This window comes from Somniosus microcephalus, chromosome 33 (assembly GCF_052327205.1).
Source record: "Somniosus microcephalus isolate GS21.2 chromosome 33, FLI_Smic_1.0, whole genome shotgun sequence".
Taxonomy (NCBI): domain Eukaryota; kingdom Metazoa; phylum Chordata; class Chondrichthyes; order Squaliformes; family Somniosidae; genus Somniosus; species Somniosus microcephalus.
In genome coordinates this window covers 35,942,558-35,958,236 of record NC_141019.1, presented here as the reverse complement: position 1 = coordinate 35,958,236, position 15,679 = coordinate 35,942,558, and the positions used below count along the sequence as shown (strand labels likewise).

At 54.9% G+C, this 15,679-nt stretch overlaps 1 protein-coding gene across 1 annotated transcript in view; it reads left to right on the top strand.

The window, feature by feature from the left end:
- LOC147097166 (prolow-density lipoprotein receptor-related protein 1-like) overlaps nt 1-15,679 on the top strand; it is a 325,180-nt gene that overhangs the window by 270,725 nt on the left and 38,776 nt on the right. The window contains 2 exon segments of the mRNA XM_085972535.1: nt 5,714-6,720; nt 14,319-14,536. Coding sequence (XP_085828661.1) covers nt 5,714-6,720; nt 14,319-14,536 — 1,225 coding nt within the window.

Below are 15,679 nucleotides of genomic sequence, written 5' to 3'. Positions count from 1 at the left end.
GTCTCTTTTTAAGACCTCTGTTCCCGTAACTCCAGTTAGAGACCAAGTTTCCATAGGTGGGCGGCAGCTCGTAAATCCCCATGTGAGCGCGTGCGGAGTGTGTATGAGCACGTGTGCGCCTTCAAGACCACTGTCCCGCTAACTCGCTCTGGGCGATGTCTAAATGTGTACGCCATGAGGTCAGGTAGCGGCTAATTGTAATGGGAAGTTTCCATCGATGGGCGGCTGCTGGTAAATATCTCTCTCTCTCGGTCTCTCTCTCTCGGTCTCTCTCTCTCTCTCGGTCTCTCTCTCTCTCTCTCTCGGTCTCTCTCTCTCTCTCTCGGTCTCTCTCTCTCTCTCGTGTCTCTCTCTCTCTCCTCGGTCTCTCTCTCTCGGTCTCTCTCTCTCGGTCTCTCTCTCTCGGTCTCTCTCTCTCTCTCGGTCTCTCTCTCTCGGTCTCGGTCTCTCTCTCTCTCTCGGTCTCTCTCTCTCTCTCGGTCTCTCTCTCTCCCTCGGTCTCTCTCCCTCGGTTCTCTCTCTCTCGGTCTCTCTCTCGGTCTCTCTCTCTCTCTCGGTCTCTCTCTCTCGGTCTCTCTCTCTCGGTCTCTCTCTCTCTCTCGGTCTCTCTCTCGGGGTCTCTCTCGGTCTCTCTCTCTCTCGGTCTCTCTCTCTCTCGGTCTCTCTCTCTCTCGGTCTCTCTCTCTCTCGGTCTCGGTCTCTCTCGGTCTCTCTCTCTCGGTCTCGGTCTCTCTCTCTCTCTCGGTCTCTCTCTCTCGGTCTCTCTCGCGCGCTCTGTCTCTCTCTCTCTTTTCCCACCCACCTCCCCCTTCCTCCTTGTTCAATGACTGACTGTCCCTCCGCCCCCATGCCCCATCCAGCTTGGGATCTTGCGTCATGTGAACTGAGTTTTATGAATGTCTGGCCCTTCGACTACCAGCCCACTGATGTGGGAGGGCCAAAGGAGGAGAGAGGTGGAGAAGTTTAGGGAGGGAATTCCAGAGCTTGGGGCCCAGGCGGCTGAAGGCACGGCTGCCAATGGTGGAGTGATGGAAATCGGGGATGGGCAAGAGACCGCAATTGGAGGAGCGCGGAGATCTCGGAGGGTTGTTGGGGGCTGGAGGAGGTTACAGAGATAGGGAGGGGTGTCGGGGCTGGAGGAGGTTACAGAGATAGGAGGGGTGTAGGGGCTGGAGGAGGTTACAGAGATAGGGAGGGGTGTAGGGGGCTGGAGGAGGTTACAGAAGTAGGGAGGGTTGTAGGGGGCTGGAGGAGGTTACAGAGATAGGGAGGGTTGTAGGGGGGATGGAGGAGGTTAGAGATAGGGAGGGTTGTAGGGGGCTGGAGGAGGTTACAGAGATAGGGAGGGTTGTAGGAGGCTGGAGGAGGTTACAGAGATAGGGAGGGTTGTAGGGGCTGGAGGAGGTTACAGAGATAGGAAGGGTTGTAGGGGGCTGGAGGAGGTTACAGAGATAGGGAGGGTTGTAGGGGGCTGGAGGAGGTTACAGAGATAGGGAGGATTGTAGGGGCTGGAGGAGGTTACAGAGATAGGGAGGGTTGTCGGGGGCTGGAGGAGGTTACAGAGATAGGGAGGGTTGTAGGGGCTGGAGGAGGTTACAGAGATAGGGAGGGTTGTCGGGGGCTGGAGGAGGTTACAGAGATAGGGAGGGTTGTAGGGGCTGGAGGAGGTTACAGAGATAGGGAAGGGATGGGGCGAGGAGGCCATGGAGGGATTTGCACAAAAGGATAAGAATTTTAAATTCGAGGCGTTGCCGGACTGGGAGCCAGTGTAGATCAGCGAGCACAGCGGGGGACAATGGGTGAACGGGACTCGGTGCCAGTTAGGATACAGGCAGCAGGAGATTTGGATGAGCTCATGATCTGATCGTATAATCTCCCCATAGTTCAGACTTCAGAAAAGGAAAATCCATAGGTTATAAAATGACCGTGGTCCACACTTAGACTGAATTGCACAATGTTCTGGGACTGCCGCGGGAGATAATGAAGATTGCTTTTGTTGTTAAGTTGTCTCGTAATGTTTAGTGCTATTTATTTTTTCAATTTGTGCTCCTTACTCCGATTGGATTTTTTTTTTTTCTGTACACGATATTTCTGCAGGGTGTAAGTTTTGCCTCAGCTGGCCAGAATGTAATCAGCGAGACTTAAGCACCAAAACTAGGTCGACTCTCCCAGTGCCAGTGCTGAGGGAGCGCCGCACTGTCGGAGGGGCAGTACTGAGGGAGCGCCGCACTGTGGGAGGGGCGGTACTGAGGGAGCGCCGCACCGTGGGAGGGGCGGTACTGAGGGAGCGCAGCACTGTCGGAGGGGCAGTGCTGAGGGAGCGCCGCACTGTGGGAGGGGCGGTACTGAGGGAGCGCCGCACCGTGGGAGGGGCGGTACTGAGGGAGCGCCGCACTGTCGGAGGGACAGTGCTGAGGGAGCGCCGCACTGTCGGAGGGGCAGTACTGAGGGAGCGCCACACTGTCGGAGTGGCAGTGCTGAGGGAGCGCCGCACTGTCGGAGGGGCAGTACTGAGGGAGTGCCGCACTGTCGGAGGTGCCGTTTTTCAGATGAGACGTTAAATCAAGGCCCCGTCTGCTCTCTCAGGTGGACATATAAAAGATCCCAGTGGCACTATTTCGAAGAAGAGCAGGGGGGGAGTTCTCCCCGGTGTCCTGGGATCAATATTTATCCCTCAACCAACATCACTGTCAACAGATGATCCACTCATTCATCACATCGCTGTTTGTGGGAGCTTGCTGTGCGCAAAATGGCCGCTGCCTCATAACAACAGTACTTAATTGGCTGTGAAGCGCTTTGGGACGTCCTGAGGTGGGGAAAGGGTGCTGGAGAATCAACAGAGAGGCCAACGCACAGTCTGTTTTAAGTTTCTGCTTACCAGCAGTTACGTGGATCTCAATCTCTCTCTCCCTGAATCCCAGAGAAAAGTCTGTTTTACCCGCCCCCCACCCAGTCCTCCTCCTTCACGTCCGCCCCTCTCTGCCAGTTGTATTGAGGTAGTGTTGAAAGCCAGTGGCTAAGGTTCTGGCCAGCGGCAGTGTGCGAGATCACACAGGGGTTGAACAAGAGCCAGCCCCTTCAAAACTAATCCGTCCAAGGCTGGCCGGTCTTGTTTGATTTGATAGCTGAGACTTATTTAAAAAAAACAGCGATGGTGACTGGAAACGGGAGGCACTCGAGAGCCCCACGCTGGTACTGCCAGTTTCTGCGCACGGACAGATGCGCACGCAGTCGCTACGCGCACAGGCCCATGCAAAAAAACAGTGCTTGCCCTGTGGGAGGACGGTGATCTTCAAATGGCTCTTCGCAGCTGAGGTTTAAACTTGCATCACTGCTGCAGCCCGAATATGATCTGTTGCGGCCAACGCTATTTTCAGCCAGACAGACTTGGTCTTTCTATGCAGTGCAGGAGGTGGCTATTCGGCCCATCGTGCCTGTGCCGGCTCTTTGAACGAGCTCTCCAATTAGTCCCCATTCTCTCTCTCCCCCTGCTCTTTCCCCCGTAGCCCTGTGAATTTCTCCCCTTCAAGTGTTTATCCAGTTTCCCCTTTTGAAAGTTACGATTGAATCTGCTCCCACCGCCCTTTCAGGCAGCGCGTTCCAGATCACAACAACTCGCTGCGTTAAAAAACACATTCTCCTCCTCTCTCCCCCTCTGGCTCCCGGTTAAGCAGCGCCTTGATTTCAAAATTCTCATACTTGTTTTCAAATCACTCCGTGGCCTCCTCGTCCCCTCCCTATTTCTGTAACCTCCTCCAGCCCCTACAACCCTCCCTATCTCTGTAACCTCCTCCAGCCCCGACAACCCTCCCTATCTCTGTAACCTCCTCCAGCCCCTACAACCCTCCCTATTTCTGTAACCTCCTCCAGCCCCTACAACCCTCCCTATCTCTGTAACCTCCTCCAGCCCCCTACAACCCTCCCTATCTCTGTAACCTTCTCCAGCCCCCACAACCCTCCCTATCTCTGTAACCTCCTCCAGTCCCCGACAACCCTCCCTATCTCTGTAACCTCCTCCAGCCCCTACAACCCTCCCTATCTCTGTAACCTCCTCCAGTCCCCGACAACCCTCCCTATCTCTGTAACCTCCTCCAGCCCCTACAACCCTCCCTATCTCTGTAACCTCCTCCAGCCCCCGACAACCCTCCCTATCTCTGTAACCTCCTCCAGCCCCGACAACCCTCCCTATCTCTGTAACCTCCTCCAGCCCCTACAACCCTCCCTATCTCTGTAACCTCCTCCAGCCCCCAACAACCCTCCCTATCTCTGTAACCTCCTCCAGCCCCTACAACCCTCCCTATCTCTGTAACCTCCTCCAGCCCCCTACAACCCTCCCTATCTCTGTAACCTCCTCCAGCCCCCTACAACCCTCCCTATCTCTGTAACCTTCTCCAGCCCCCACAACCCTCCCTATCTCTGTAACCTCCTCCAGCCCCCTACAACCCTCCCTATCTCTGTAACCTCCTCCAGCCCCCTACAACCCTCCCTATCTCTGTAACCTTCTCCAGCCCCCACAACCCTCCCTATCTCTGTAACCTCCTCCAGCCCCCTACAACCCTCCCTATCTCTGTAACCTCCTCCAGCCCCCGACAACCCTCCCTATCTCTCTAACCTCCTCCAGCCCCCTACAACCCTCCCTATCTCTGTAACCTCCTCCAGCCCCCTACAACCCTCCCTATCTCTGTAACCTCCTCCAGCCCCTACAACCCTCCCTATCTCTGTAACCTCCTCCAGCCCCCTACAACCCTCCCTATCTCTGTAACCTCCTACAACCCTCCCTACCTCTGTAACCTCCTCCAGCCCCTACAACCCTCCCTAACTCTGTAACCTCCTCCAGCCCCTACAACCCTCCCTATCTCTGTAACCTCCTACAACCCTCCCTATCTCTGTAACCTCCTCCAGCCCCTACAACCCTCCCTAACTCTGTAACCTCCTCCAGCCCCTACAACCCTCCCTATCTCTGTAACCTCCTACAACCCTCCCTATCTCTGTAACCTCCTCCAGCCCCTACAACCCTCCCTAGCTCTGTAACCTCCTACAACCCTCCCTATCTCTGTAACCTCCTCCAGCCCCCTACAACCCTCGCTATCTCTGTCATCTCCTCCAGCCCCTCAGCCCCCCCCGAGATATCTGCGCTGCTCCAATTCTGCCCTCTTGAGTATCCCTAATTATAATCGCTCCACCATTGGCGGCCGTGCCTTCAGCCGCCTGGGCCCTGAGCTCTGGAATTCCCTCCCTAAACCTCTCCGCCTCTCTCTCTCTCTCTCTCTCTCCTCCTTTAAGACGCGGCTTAAAACCTCCCTCTTTGACCAAGCTTTTGGTCGCATGTTCCTAATTTATCCTTATGTGGCTCGGTGTCAAATTTTTGGTCTTAAAATAGTGCTGTGCAGCACCTTGGGACGTTTTACTGTGTTAAAGGCACTATATAAATCCAAGTTGTTGTTTTGCCAATCACTTTAAATCTGTGTCCTCTTGTTACCGATATTTATTTATCATTCGCCCAACATCACTAAAACAGATGATCCGGTCATTTATCACATTGCTGTCTGTGGGAGCTTGCTGTGTGCAAATTGGCTGCCGCGTTTCCTACATTACAACAGCGACCACACTTCAAAAAAAAGTACTTCATTGGCTGTGAAGTGCGTTGGGCCGTCCTGAGTTTGTGAAAGGCGCTGGAGAAATGCGAGTGAGTTCGTTGGTTGATGATGGTTAGTTGCGGGGGTCGGCGGAGCTTCACGTCTGCAAGCCGCCCTGGAGCGTGATCCCTGCCCCCTGCACCATCGGCTTGACCCTGTTGCGTCTGGATTTCCCGCGGCACGGTGCGCTGGCGAGGCGGCGCAGGTCGCTCCGGAACTGCTTGGAGAAGTAGGCGTAAATGAGCGGGTTGGCCACGGTGGAGCAGGAGGCCAGGAGCCTGGCGAAGACGGGGAACGGGCCCTGCAGCCACCGCGAGCCACCGCCGCCGTCGGTTGCCAGCTGGAACATGAGGGCGTACGAGGGCAGCCAGCAGAGCGTGAAGGACAGCACCAGGGCCACCGTCATCTTGGTGACCTGCGCGTTGTAGCGCTCGAGATGACCGGCCGGAGCCGACACGACCGTCCGGTGCTGGATGTAGCAGAGTATCTTGGAGTACATGGCGGTGACCAGCAGCAGCGGTGCCGCGAAGCCGGTGAGGAAGAGGACGACGCTGTAGACGGTGATGCCGAGCTCCGCCAGGAAGGCGAAGCAGTACATGGACTCCAGCTGCAGGTCGCGGTAGATGAACTGCGGCACAGCCAGACCGAGCGCCGGTGCCCACACCGCCAGCAGCGTCAGGGCGAAGTGGCAGCCGCGGCGGGGGCGCCAGACACCGGGCGACTGCGCCACGGTGACGTAACGGTTGACCGAGAGGGCGACGAGGGTGAAGACGCTGGCAGAGGAGCAGGCTGTGCCGGTGAAGCTTACCAGCTTGCAGAGGAAGGAGCCGAAGGTCCACCTGGCCCAGGCGATGGAGGCAGTGGTGAAGGGCAGGCAGGCCAGCTGGAGCAGGTCCGCCACCGTCAGGTTCAGCAGGAGGAGGCTGGTCCCGTTGATGTGCCGCTTGCTCCGCAGCAGGATGAGGGTCACCAGCGCGTGGCCCACCAGCCCAGCTGCCAGCACCGCAGTGTCCAGCAGGGGCACCGCCACCCGACTGGCAGCGAGCCACCGGGCGGGTCCCGTGCCGTTGGCCGGAGCGGAGCCGTAGGACGCAGCCACCGTCTCGTTGAGCCCCTCCATGGCGAGACTCGCGGGGATCCCGGACCGGTCTCTTGACGCCCGAGACTTGGGAGAGGAGAGCGAAGGGGGATTCTGGATCACCGGGGTAGTGGGGGCGGGCTCTCAGCCGACGGGTTGAGCGATCAGTCGTGGCATCCGCTTGCCGGTGTTGAGCCGGACTCCTGAAGGCAGCATGGTATCCGGGCGGTGCTTTCTTATCGCCACGTTTGGTTCTCGGTCCTATGCAGAATACCGGGAGCGCTCGAGCTGGTTGATAGGACGCCAGCTCAAAGCAGGCAGCCAGGTTGCTTTTATTCACCCGCACAGGCAGCTGAGTGGCCGGGATGCAGGGTGACAGATAAGATCTTCTGCGCTAATACGCGGCAGGTACCATGGCAATGATTGACATTTTATGATCTCATATTTAGTGTTTGCTATTCATTAATTTTTCCATGCTGAAGAGGCTCGAGGAGACCCTGCTGAACCCTGTGACATCTTCAAAACCACGAGAGGCCTAGAGCTTGTTTTCAAATCCCTCCGTGGCCTCCTCGCAGTGCTCTCCCTATCTCTGTAACCTCCTCCAACCCCCTCCCTATCTCTGTAACCTCCTCCAGCCCCCTACTACCCTCCCTATCTCTGTAACCTCCTCCAGCCCCCTACTACCCTCCCTATCTCTGTAACCTCCTCCAGCCCCCTATTACCCTCCCTATCTCTGTAACCTCCTCCAGCCCCCTACAACCCTCCCTATCTCTGTAACCTCCTCCAGCCCCCTACAACCCTCCCTATCTCTGTAACCTCCTCCAACCCCCTCCCTATCTCTGTAACCTCCTCCAGCCCCCTACAACCCTCCCTATCTCTGTAACCTCCTCCAGCCCCCTACAACCCTCCCTATCTCTCTAACCTCCTCCAACCCCCTCCCTATCTCTGTAACCTCCTCCAGCCCCCTACAACCCTCCCTATCTCTGTAACCTCCTCCAGCCCCCTACAACCCTCCCTATCTCTCTAACCTCCTCCAACCCCCCTCCCTATCTCTGTAACCTCCTCCAGCCCCCTACTACCCTCCCTATCTCTGTAACCTCCTCCAGCCCCCTACAACCCTCCCTATCTCTGTAACCTCCTCCAGCCCCCTACAACCCTCCCTATCTCTGTAACCTCCTCCAGCCCCCTACAACCCTCCCTATCTCTGTAACCTCCTCCAGCCCCTACAACCCCTCCCTATCTCTGTAACCTCCTCCAGCCCCCAACAACCTTCCGGGATCTCTGCGCTCCTCCAATTCTGGCCTCTTGCGCATCCCCCTGATTTCCATCGCTCCACCATTGGCGGCCGTGCCTTCAGCCTCTGGAATTCCCTCCCTAAACCTCTCCGCCTCTCCCTCCCCCACTCCTTTAAGACGCTGCTTAAAACCGACCTCTTTGACCAAGCGTTTGGTCACCTGTCCTAATATAGGAACAGGAGTACTCCAATGTGTGGTCTAACCAAAGTTCAACACAGGTTTAACATAATTTCTCTGCTTTTCAGTTGTATCCCTCTAGAAACTCACCCTAGTGCTTGGTTTGCTTTTTTAATGTCCTTATCAACCAACGTCGCTACTTTTAGTGACCCTCTCTGTTCCTCTACCCCATTTAGACAGTTAGCCAGTGACATGAATCAGTCATTCATGAAAGCAAGACTTATGAAATAATACTGAGCGGCCTGCGGGTGGCGCTGTCCAGGGAGAGTATAAATACTCGGGCACGGGCCCAGCTTGCGCAGGACATTCTTAACAGGAACTAGTGAAGGACACAACTAGACCTCCATGTTGTAAAACAGTTGATTAAAGCTTTGTTTAATGCTTAGACCAAGTGCCTAGTAGCTTTCTTACGTCAGTCATGAAGCCTGGTTAGGAGGTGTCGGCCTTGGTTCACTGGTAGCATGCTCGCCTCTCACCCCCAACCTGGAGACATGAGCACGAAATCTAGCCTGACGCTCCACTGCGGTGTTGAACGAGTGCCGCCTTTCGGATGAGACGTTAAAACAAGGTCACGTTTGCCCTCTGTCGGAGGGTCAGTACTGAGGGAGCGCCACACTGTCGGAGGGACAGTACTGAGGGAGCGCCGCACTGTCGGAGGGACAGTACTGAGGGAGCGCCGCACTGTCGGAGGGGCGGTACTGAGGACGTAAAAGATCCCGAGTCCACTATTTCAAAGAAGAGCAGGGGGGAGTTCTCCCCGGTGTCCTGGGGCCAATATTTATCCCTCAACCAACATCACTAAAAATAGATGATCTGGTCATTTATCACATTGCTGTTTGTGGGAGCTTGCTGTGCGCAAATTGGCTGCCGCAATTCCTACATTACAACAGTGACCACACTTCTTCATTGACTGTGAAACGCCTTGAGACGTCCTGAGGTGGTGAAAGGCGCTGGAGAAATGTAAGTTCTTTGTTTATATGCTGTCTTTCCTCGTAGAGAATACTTGGTGTCGGCACCGTTGTAATGGAAGGCTGCCTATCTGCGCACAGCAAGATCCCATAAATGGCCTGCACATCATACGTCCCAAAGCAATTCACCGGAGCGATGAAAAGACAACAAATTTGACGCCGAGCCACATCGGGAGATATTAGGACAGGTGACCAAAAGCTTGGTCAAAGAGGGAGGTTTTAAGGAGCGTCTTAAAGGAGGGGAGAGAGAGAGGCGGAGAGGTTTAGGGAGGGAATTCCAGAGCTTAGGGCCCAGGCAGCTGAAGGCACGGCCGCCCATGGTGGAGCGATGGAAATCGGAGGTGGGGTGCGCAAGAGGCCAGATATGGAGGAGCGCAGAGATCTCGGAGAGTTGTAGGGGCTGGAGGAGGTTACAGAGAGGGGGGAGGGTTGTAGGGGGCTGGAGGAGGTTACAGAGATGGGAAGGATTGTAGGGGCTGGAGGAGGTTAGAGATAGGGAGGGTTGTAGGGGGCTGGAGGAGGTTACAGAGAGAGGGAGGGTTGTAGGGGGCTGGAGGAGGTTACAGAGATAGGGAGGGTTGTAGGGGCTGGAGGAGGTTACAGAGATAGGGAGGGTTGTAGGGGGCTGGAGGAGGTTACAGAGATGGGGAGGGTTGTAGGGGCTGGAGGAGGTTACAGAGATAGGGAGGGTTGTAGTGGGCTGGAGGAGGTTACAGAGATGGGGAGGGTTGTAGGGGCTGGAGGAGGTTACAGAGATGGGGAGGATTGTAGGGGGCTGGAGGAGGTTACAGAGATGGGGAGGGTTGTAGGGGGCTAGAGGAGGTTACAGAGATAGGGAGGGTTGTAGGGGGCTGGAGGAGGTTACAGAGATAGGGTTGTAGGGGCTGGAGGAGGTTGCAGAGATAGGGAGGGTTGTAGGGGCTGGAGGAAGTTAGAGATAGGGAGGGTTGTAGGGGGCTGGAGGAGGTTACAGTGATAGGGACAGTTGTAGGGGGCTGGAGGAGGTTACAGAGATAGGGAGGGTTGTAGGGGGCTGGAGGAGGTTACAGAGATAGGGAGGGTTGTAGGGGGCTGGAGGAGGTTACAGAGATAGGGAGGGTTGTAGGGGCTGGAGGAAGTTACAGAGATAGGGAGGGCTGGAGGTTACAGAGATAGGGAGGGCTGTAGGGGCTGGAGGTTACAGAGATAGGGAGGGTTGTAGGGGGCTGGAGGAGGTTACAGAGATAGGGAGGGCTGGAGGTTACAGAGATAGGGAGGGCTGTAGGGGCTGGAGGTTACAGAGATAGGGAGGGTTGTAGGGGGCTGGAGGAGGTTACAGAGATAGGGAGGGGAGGCGAGGAGGCCATGGAGGGATTTGAAGAGGAGGATGAGAATTTTGAAATCTAGGCGTTGCCGGACCGGGAGACAGTGTAGTTCAGCGAGCACGGCGGGGGTGATGGGTGAACGGGACTCGGTGTGAGTTAGGACACGGGGGGCAGCAGACTCGGTGGAGGCTGCACTGTGTGACCTCCGATCGGTGTGAGTAGCCCACCAGGAACGGACGTTGCCCCGTGGGACTTCAGTGCCCTCGGCTGTCTCCTGGGATTTATATTGCGGGCGGTGGGTCGATACGAGCCTGGCAGTGTAGCTGCGCCCTTGTGCGGGAATCGAGAGTTCAGTAGTCCAGCTCGGTTGGAAGAGCGATGTGTGTTTGCTCTGTTCGGTCAGCTGTAGCCGGGATCGGAATCACGAGATGGGCTTCCATGGGATAAAAGCAGACCTGAGTGGTGGTGTGATCCTTGTGTATTTAGCAGTGGTATGGTTCGTATTGATGAAACTGCAGTATTTAATCTAAGGTTTATCTTACATTAAAGGTCTGGCTGGTTAGGAATATAGTCGCCACTCGCCCTTGCAGACCTCTGTTGTCGTCTGTACTCTTGGACCCTGCAAGGGTGTTGAAGAAAGAAAGACTTGCATTTATATAGCGCCTTTCAAGACCACCGGACATCTCAAAGCGCTTTACAGCCAATGAAGTACTTTTTTTGTAATGTGGAAAACGCGGCAGCCGATTTGCGCACAGCAAGCTCCCAGAAACAGCAATGTGTCATCTGAAAGACGGCGCCTCCGACAGTGCAGCACTCCCTCAGCACCGCACTGGGAGTGTCAGCCTTGCTTTATGTGCTCAATCGCTGGAGTGGGACTTCAACCCACAACCTTCTGCCTCAGAGGCGAGTGTGCTACCCACTGAGCCACAGCTGACACGGTGTTGGGGGGGGTATAAGAGCAAGGAAATCTTGCTGCAACTATACAGGGCCTTGGTGAGACCACACCTGGAGCACTGCGCACAGTTTTGGCCTCCTTATCTAAGGAAGGATATACTTGCCTTGGAGGCGGTGCAACGAAGGTTCACTCGATTGATTCCTGGGATGAGAGGGCTGTCCTATGAGGAGAGATTGTGTAGAATGGGCCGATACTCTCTGGAGTTTAGAAGAATGAGAGGTGATCTCATTGAAACGTACAAGATTCTGAGGGGGATTGACAGGGTAGATGCTGAGAGGCTGTTTCCCCCTGGCTGGAGAGTCTAGAACCAGGGGTCACAGTCTCAGGATAAGGGGTCGGCCATTTAGGACTGAGATGAGGAGGAATTTCTTCACTCAGAGGGCGGTGAATCTTTGGAATTCTCTGCCCCAGAGGGCTGTGGAGGCTCAGTCGTTGAGTATATTCAAGGCTGAGATCGATCGATTTTTGGACTCGAGGGGAATCGAGGGATATGGGGATCGGGCGGGAAAGTGGAGTTGAAGTCGATGATCAGCCACGATCTCGTTGAATGGCGGAGCAGGCTCGAGGGGCCGAATGGCCGACTTCTGCTCCTGTATCTTGTGTTCTCGTGCTCGTTTACAAATCCTATTTCCCCCCCCCCCCCCGGCCTGCAGTGCAACTCCGCGCCCCCCTCCTACCATTCCGTCGCGGGTCGAGTTCATCCCGCCGTTTAGCACGCTGCTGTTTGTGGGAGCTTGCCGTGCTACAGATTGGCTTGCCCCGCCCCGCTGCCCTACATCACGGCAGCGACTGTGCTTCAAAAGAGGTACTTGGGCGGCTGTGCAGCGCTTTGGGACGTGGCGAGGTGGTGAAAGGCGACACGTGGGGAAACCTTTTTGACGTGACGAGTGGTGAGGATTTGGAACGTGCTGCCTGGCAGGGCGGTGGGAGCAGATTCAATAGTAGCCTGCAAAAGGGAATTGGATAATAACTGGGTCACTTTTTTTTCGAATTTATGGAATGTGGGCGTCACCGGCATTTATTGCCCATCCCTAATTGCCCCTTGAGAAGGTGGTGGTGAGCCGCCGCCTTGAACCGCTGCAGTCCGTGTGGTGAAGGTGCTCCCACAGCGCTGTTAGGGAGGGAGTTCCAGGATTTTGACCCAGCGACGATGAAGGAACAGCCGATATACTTCTAAGTCAGGATGGTGTGTGACTTGGAGGGTGACTTGGAGGGTAACTTGGAGGTGGTGGTGTTCCCGTGCGCCTGCTGCCCTTGTCCTTCTAGGTGTCATCGAGTTATACAGCACTTGGTCCGCGTAGCCTTGTCTGCTATGGCGTTTCAAGTGCTCCTCTAAATGCTTTTTGAATGTTGTGAGGGTTCCTGCCTCTACCACCCTTTCAGGCAGTGAGTTCCAGACTTCAACCACCCTCTGGGTGAAAAAGTTCTTCCTCAAATCCTCTCTAAACCTCCTGCCCCTTACCTTGAAACTATGCCCCCTTGGTTGTTGACCCCTCTACTAAGGGGGAAAGTTCCTTTCTATCTGCCCTATCTATGCCCCTCATAATTTTGTACACCTCAATCAGGTCCCCCCTCAGCCTTCTCTGCCCTAAGGAAAACAACCCCAGCCTGTCCAGTCTCTCTTCATAGCTGAAGCGCTCCAGCCCAGGTAACATCCTGGTGAATCTCCTCTGCACCCTCTCCAATGCAATCACATCCCTCCTATAGTGTGGCGACCAGAACTGCACACAGTATTCCAGCTGTGGCCTAACTAGCGTTTTGTACAATATAACAACAGAAAACGCTGGAAGAACTCAGCAGGCCAGGCAACATCCGTGGAGAGAGAAACCGAGTCAACATTTCAGGTCGAAACCCTTCTTCAGAACTGAAAAAACACAGGAAATGAAGCAGATTAAAAGGCCAGTTTGGGGGTGGGAAATGGGGGAGGGGATGAAAGAACAAAAGGGGAAGGTCTGTGAGAGGTGAAGAGACATTAAGAGATATTCAAGGCGAGACGAGATGGTAATAGGACAGGTAAAGAGACAAAGGATGGCTCTGGATGAAGTGTGAAATGTGCTGGCAGAGTGAGCGACAGCTGCCATGTAGGAGAGAGAGGAAAAAGGAAAAGGCACAAATCTAAAGTGTGGATAAAAAATAATAAAAATATGTTAGGGGCTGAGGTTATGATCTGAAATTGTTGAACTTGATATTGAGTCCTGAAGGCTGTAAAGTGCCTAATCGGAAGATGAGGTGCTGTTCCTCGAGTTTACGCTGAGCTTCCGTGGAACAATGCAAGAGCCCGAGGACGGTGAGGTCCGAGTGGGAATGGGGCGGTGAATTGAAATGACAGGTGACTGGAAGCTCGGGGTCACCCTTCCGGACTGAACGGAGGCGTTCCGCAAAGCAGTCACCCAATCTGCGTTTGGTCTCCCCAATGTCGAGGAGACCGCATCGTGAGCAGCGAATACAGTATACTAGATTGCAAGAAGTACAAGTAAATCGCTGTTTCACCTGGAAGGGGTGTTTGGGGCCCTGGACAGTGGGAAGTGGGGGGAGGTATAAGGGCAAGTTTTGCATCTCCTGCGCTTGCACGGGAAAGTGCCGGGCAAAGGGGAAGGGGTGCTGGGGGTGATAGAGGAGTGGACCAGGGTGTCTCGGAGAGAGCGGTCCCTACGGAATGCTGAAAGATTTCCAGCATCTGCAGTATTTTCCTATCGTATTAGCGTTTTGTACAGCTCCATCAGGTGGAAGAGGTCGCGGGTTTGGGAGGTGCTGCCGAAGAAGCCTTGGTGAGTTGCTGCAGTGCGTCGTGTAGATGGTACACACTGCAGCCACGGTGCGCCGGTGGACGGAGGGAGTGAATGTTTAAGGTGGTGGATGTGGGGTGCCCATCGAGCGGGGCTGCTTTGTCCTGGATGGCGTCTACAAAATGCAAGTTATTTTCTTTTCCACAGATGTTGGGTCGGTTGAGGGCCTGGCCTATCACCGGGCGTGGGATGCGCTGTACTGGACCAGCTACACGACGTCCACCATCACTCGTCACAGTGTAGACCAGAGCCGCCAGGGGGCGTTCGAGCGGGAGACGGTGGTCACCATGTCGGGAGACGATCACCCACGGGCGTTCGTGCTGGACGAGTGTCTCAAGTAAGAGCGGCGGCGCGTTTTAACACAAATAGCGACGTTCAGCCCCCTCGAGCCTGTTACATTAGGAACAGGAGGAGGCCATTCAGCCCCCTCGAGCCTGTTACATTAGGAACAGGAGGAGGCCATTCAACCCCCCTCGAGCCTGTTACATTAGGAACAGGAGGAGGCCATTCAGCCCCTCCTCGAGCCTGTTACATTAGGAACAGGAGGAGGCCATTCAGCCCCCTCGAGCCCGTTAGATTAGGAACAGGAGGAGGCCATTCAACCCCCCTCGAGCCTGTTACATTATGAACAGGAGGAGGCCATTCAGCCCCTCGAGCCTGTTACATTAGGAACAGGAGGAGGCCATTCAGGCCCCTCGAGCCTGTTGCATTAGGAACAGGAGGAGGCCATTCAGCCCCTCCTCGAGCCTGTTACATTAGGAACAGGAGGAGGCCATTCAGCCCCTCGAGCCTGTTACATTAGGAACAGGAGGAGGCCATTCAGCCCCCCTCGAGCCTGTTGCATTAGGAACAGGAGGAGGCCATTCAACCCCCCTCGAGCCTGTGACATTATGAACAGGAGGAGGCCATTCAATGAGATCATGATTGATCTGTATGTTAACCCCATCCACCCACCTTTACTCCGTATCCTTTTATACCCTTGTCTGGCAAAAATCTATCTAACATCAATTTCAATCTATTAATTGGCCTCCAGCACCACCTGCTTTTTGTGAGAGAGTGTTCCACCCTTTGTGTGAAAAAGTGTTTCCTAACTTCCCTCCTGACGGCCTGGCTCTGATTTTAAAGTTACACCCCCTTGTCCGAGACTTCTTCAGCAGAAAAATGTTCTCTCTATCTGACCCTAACAATTCCTTTTAAAATCCTAAAAACCTCAAATCAAATCGCCGTCTTAACCTTCTGTGTGCCAGGGAATACCCAAACCTAGCTTGTGTAATCTCTTCTCGTAACTTGGATAGAGAACTGGTTGGCAGACAGGAAGCAAAGAGTTGGAATGAACGGGTCTTTTTCCGAGTGGCAGGCAGTGAGTAGTGGGGTATCGCAGGGATCGGTCCTCGGACCCCAGCTATTCACAATATATATTAATGATCTGGACGAGGGAACTAGATGTAATATCTCCAAGTTTGCAGACGACACAAAGCTG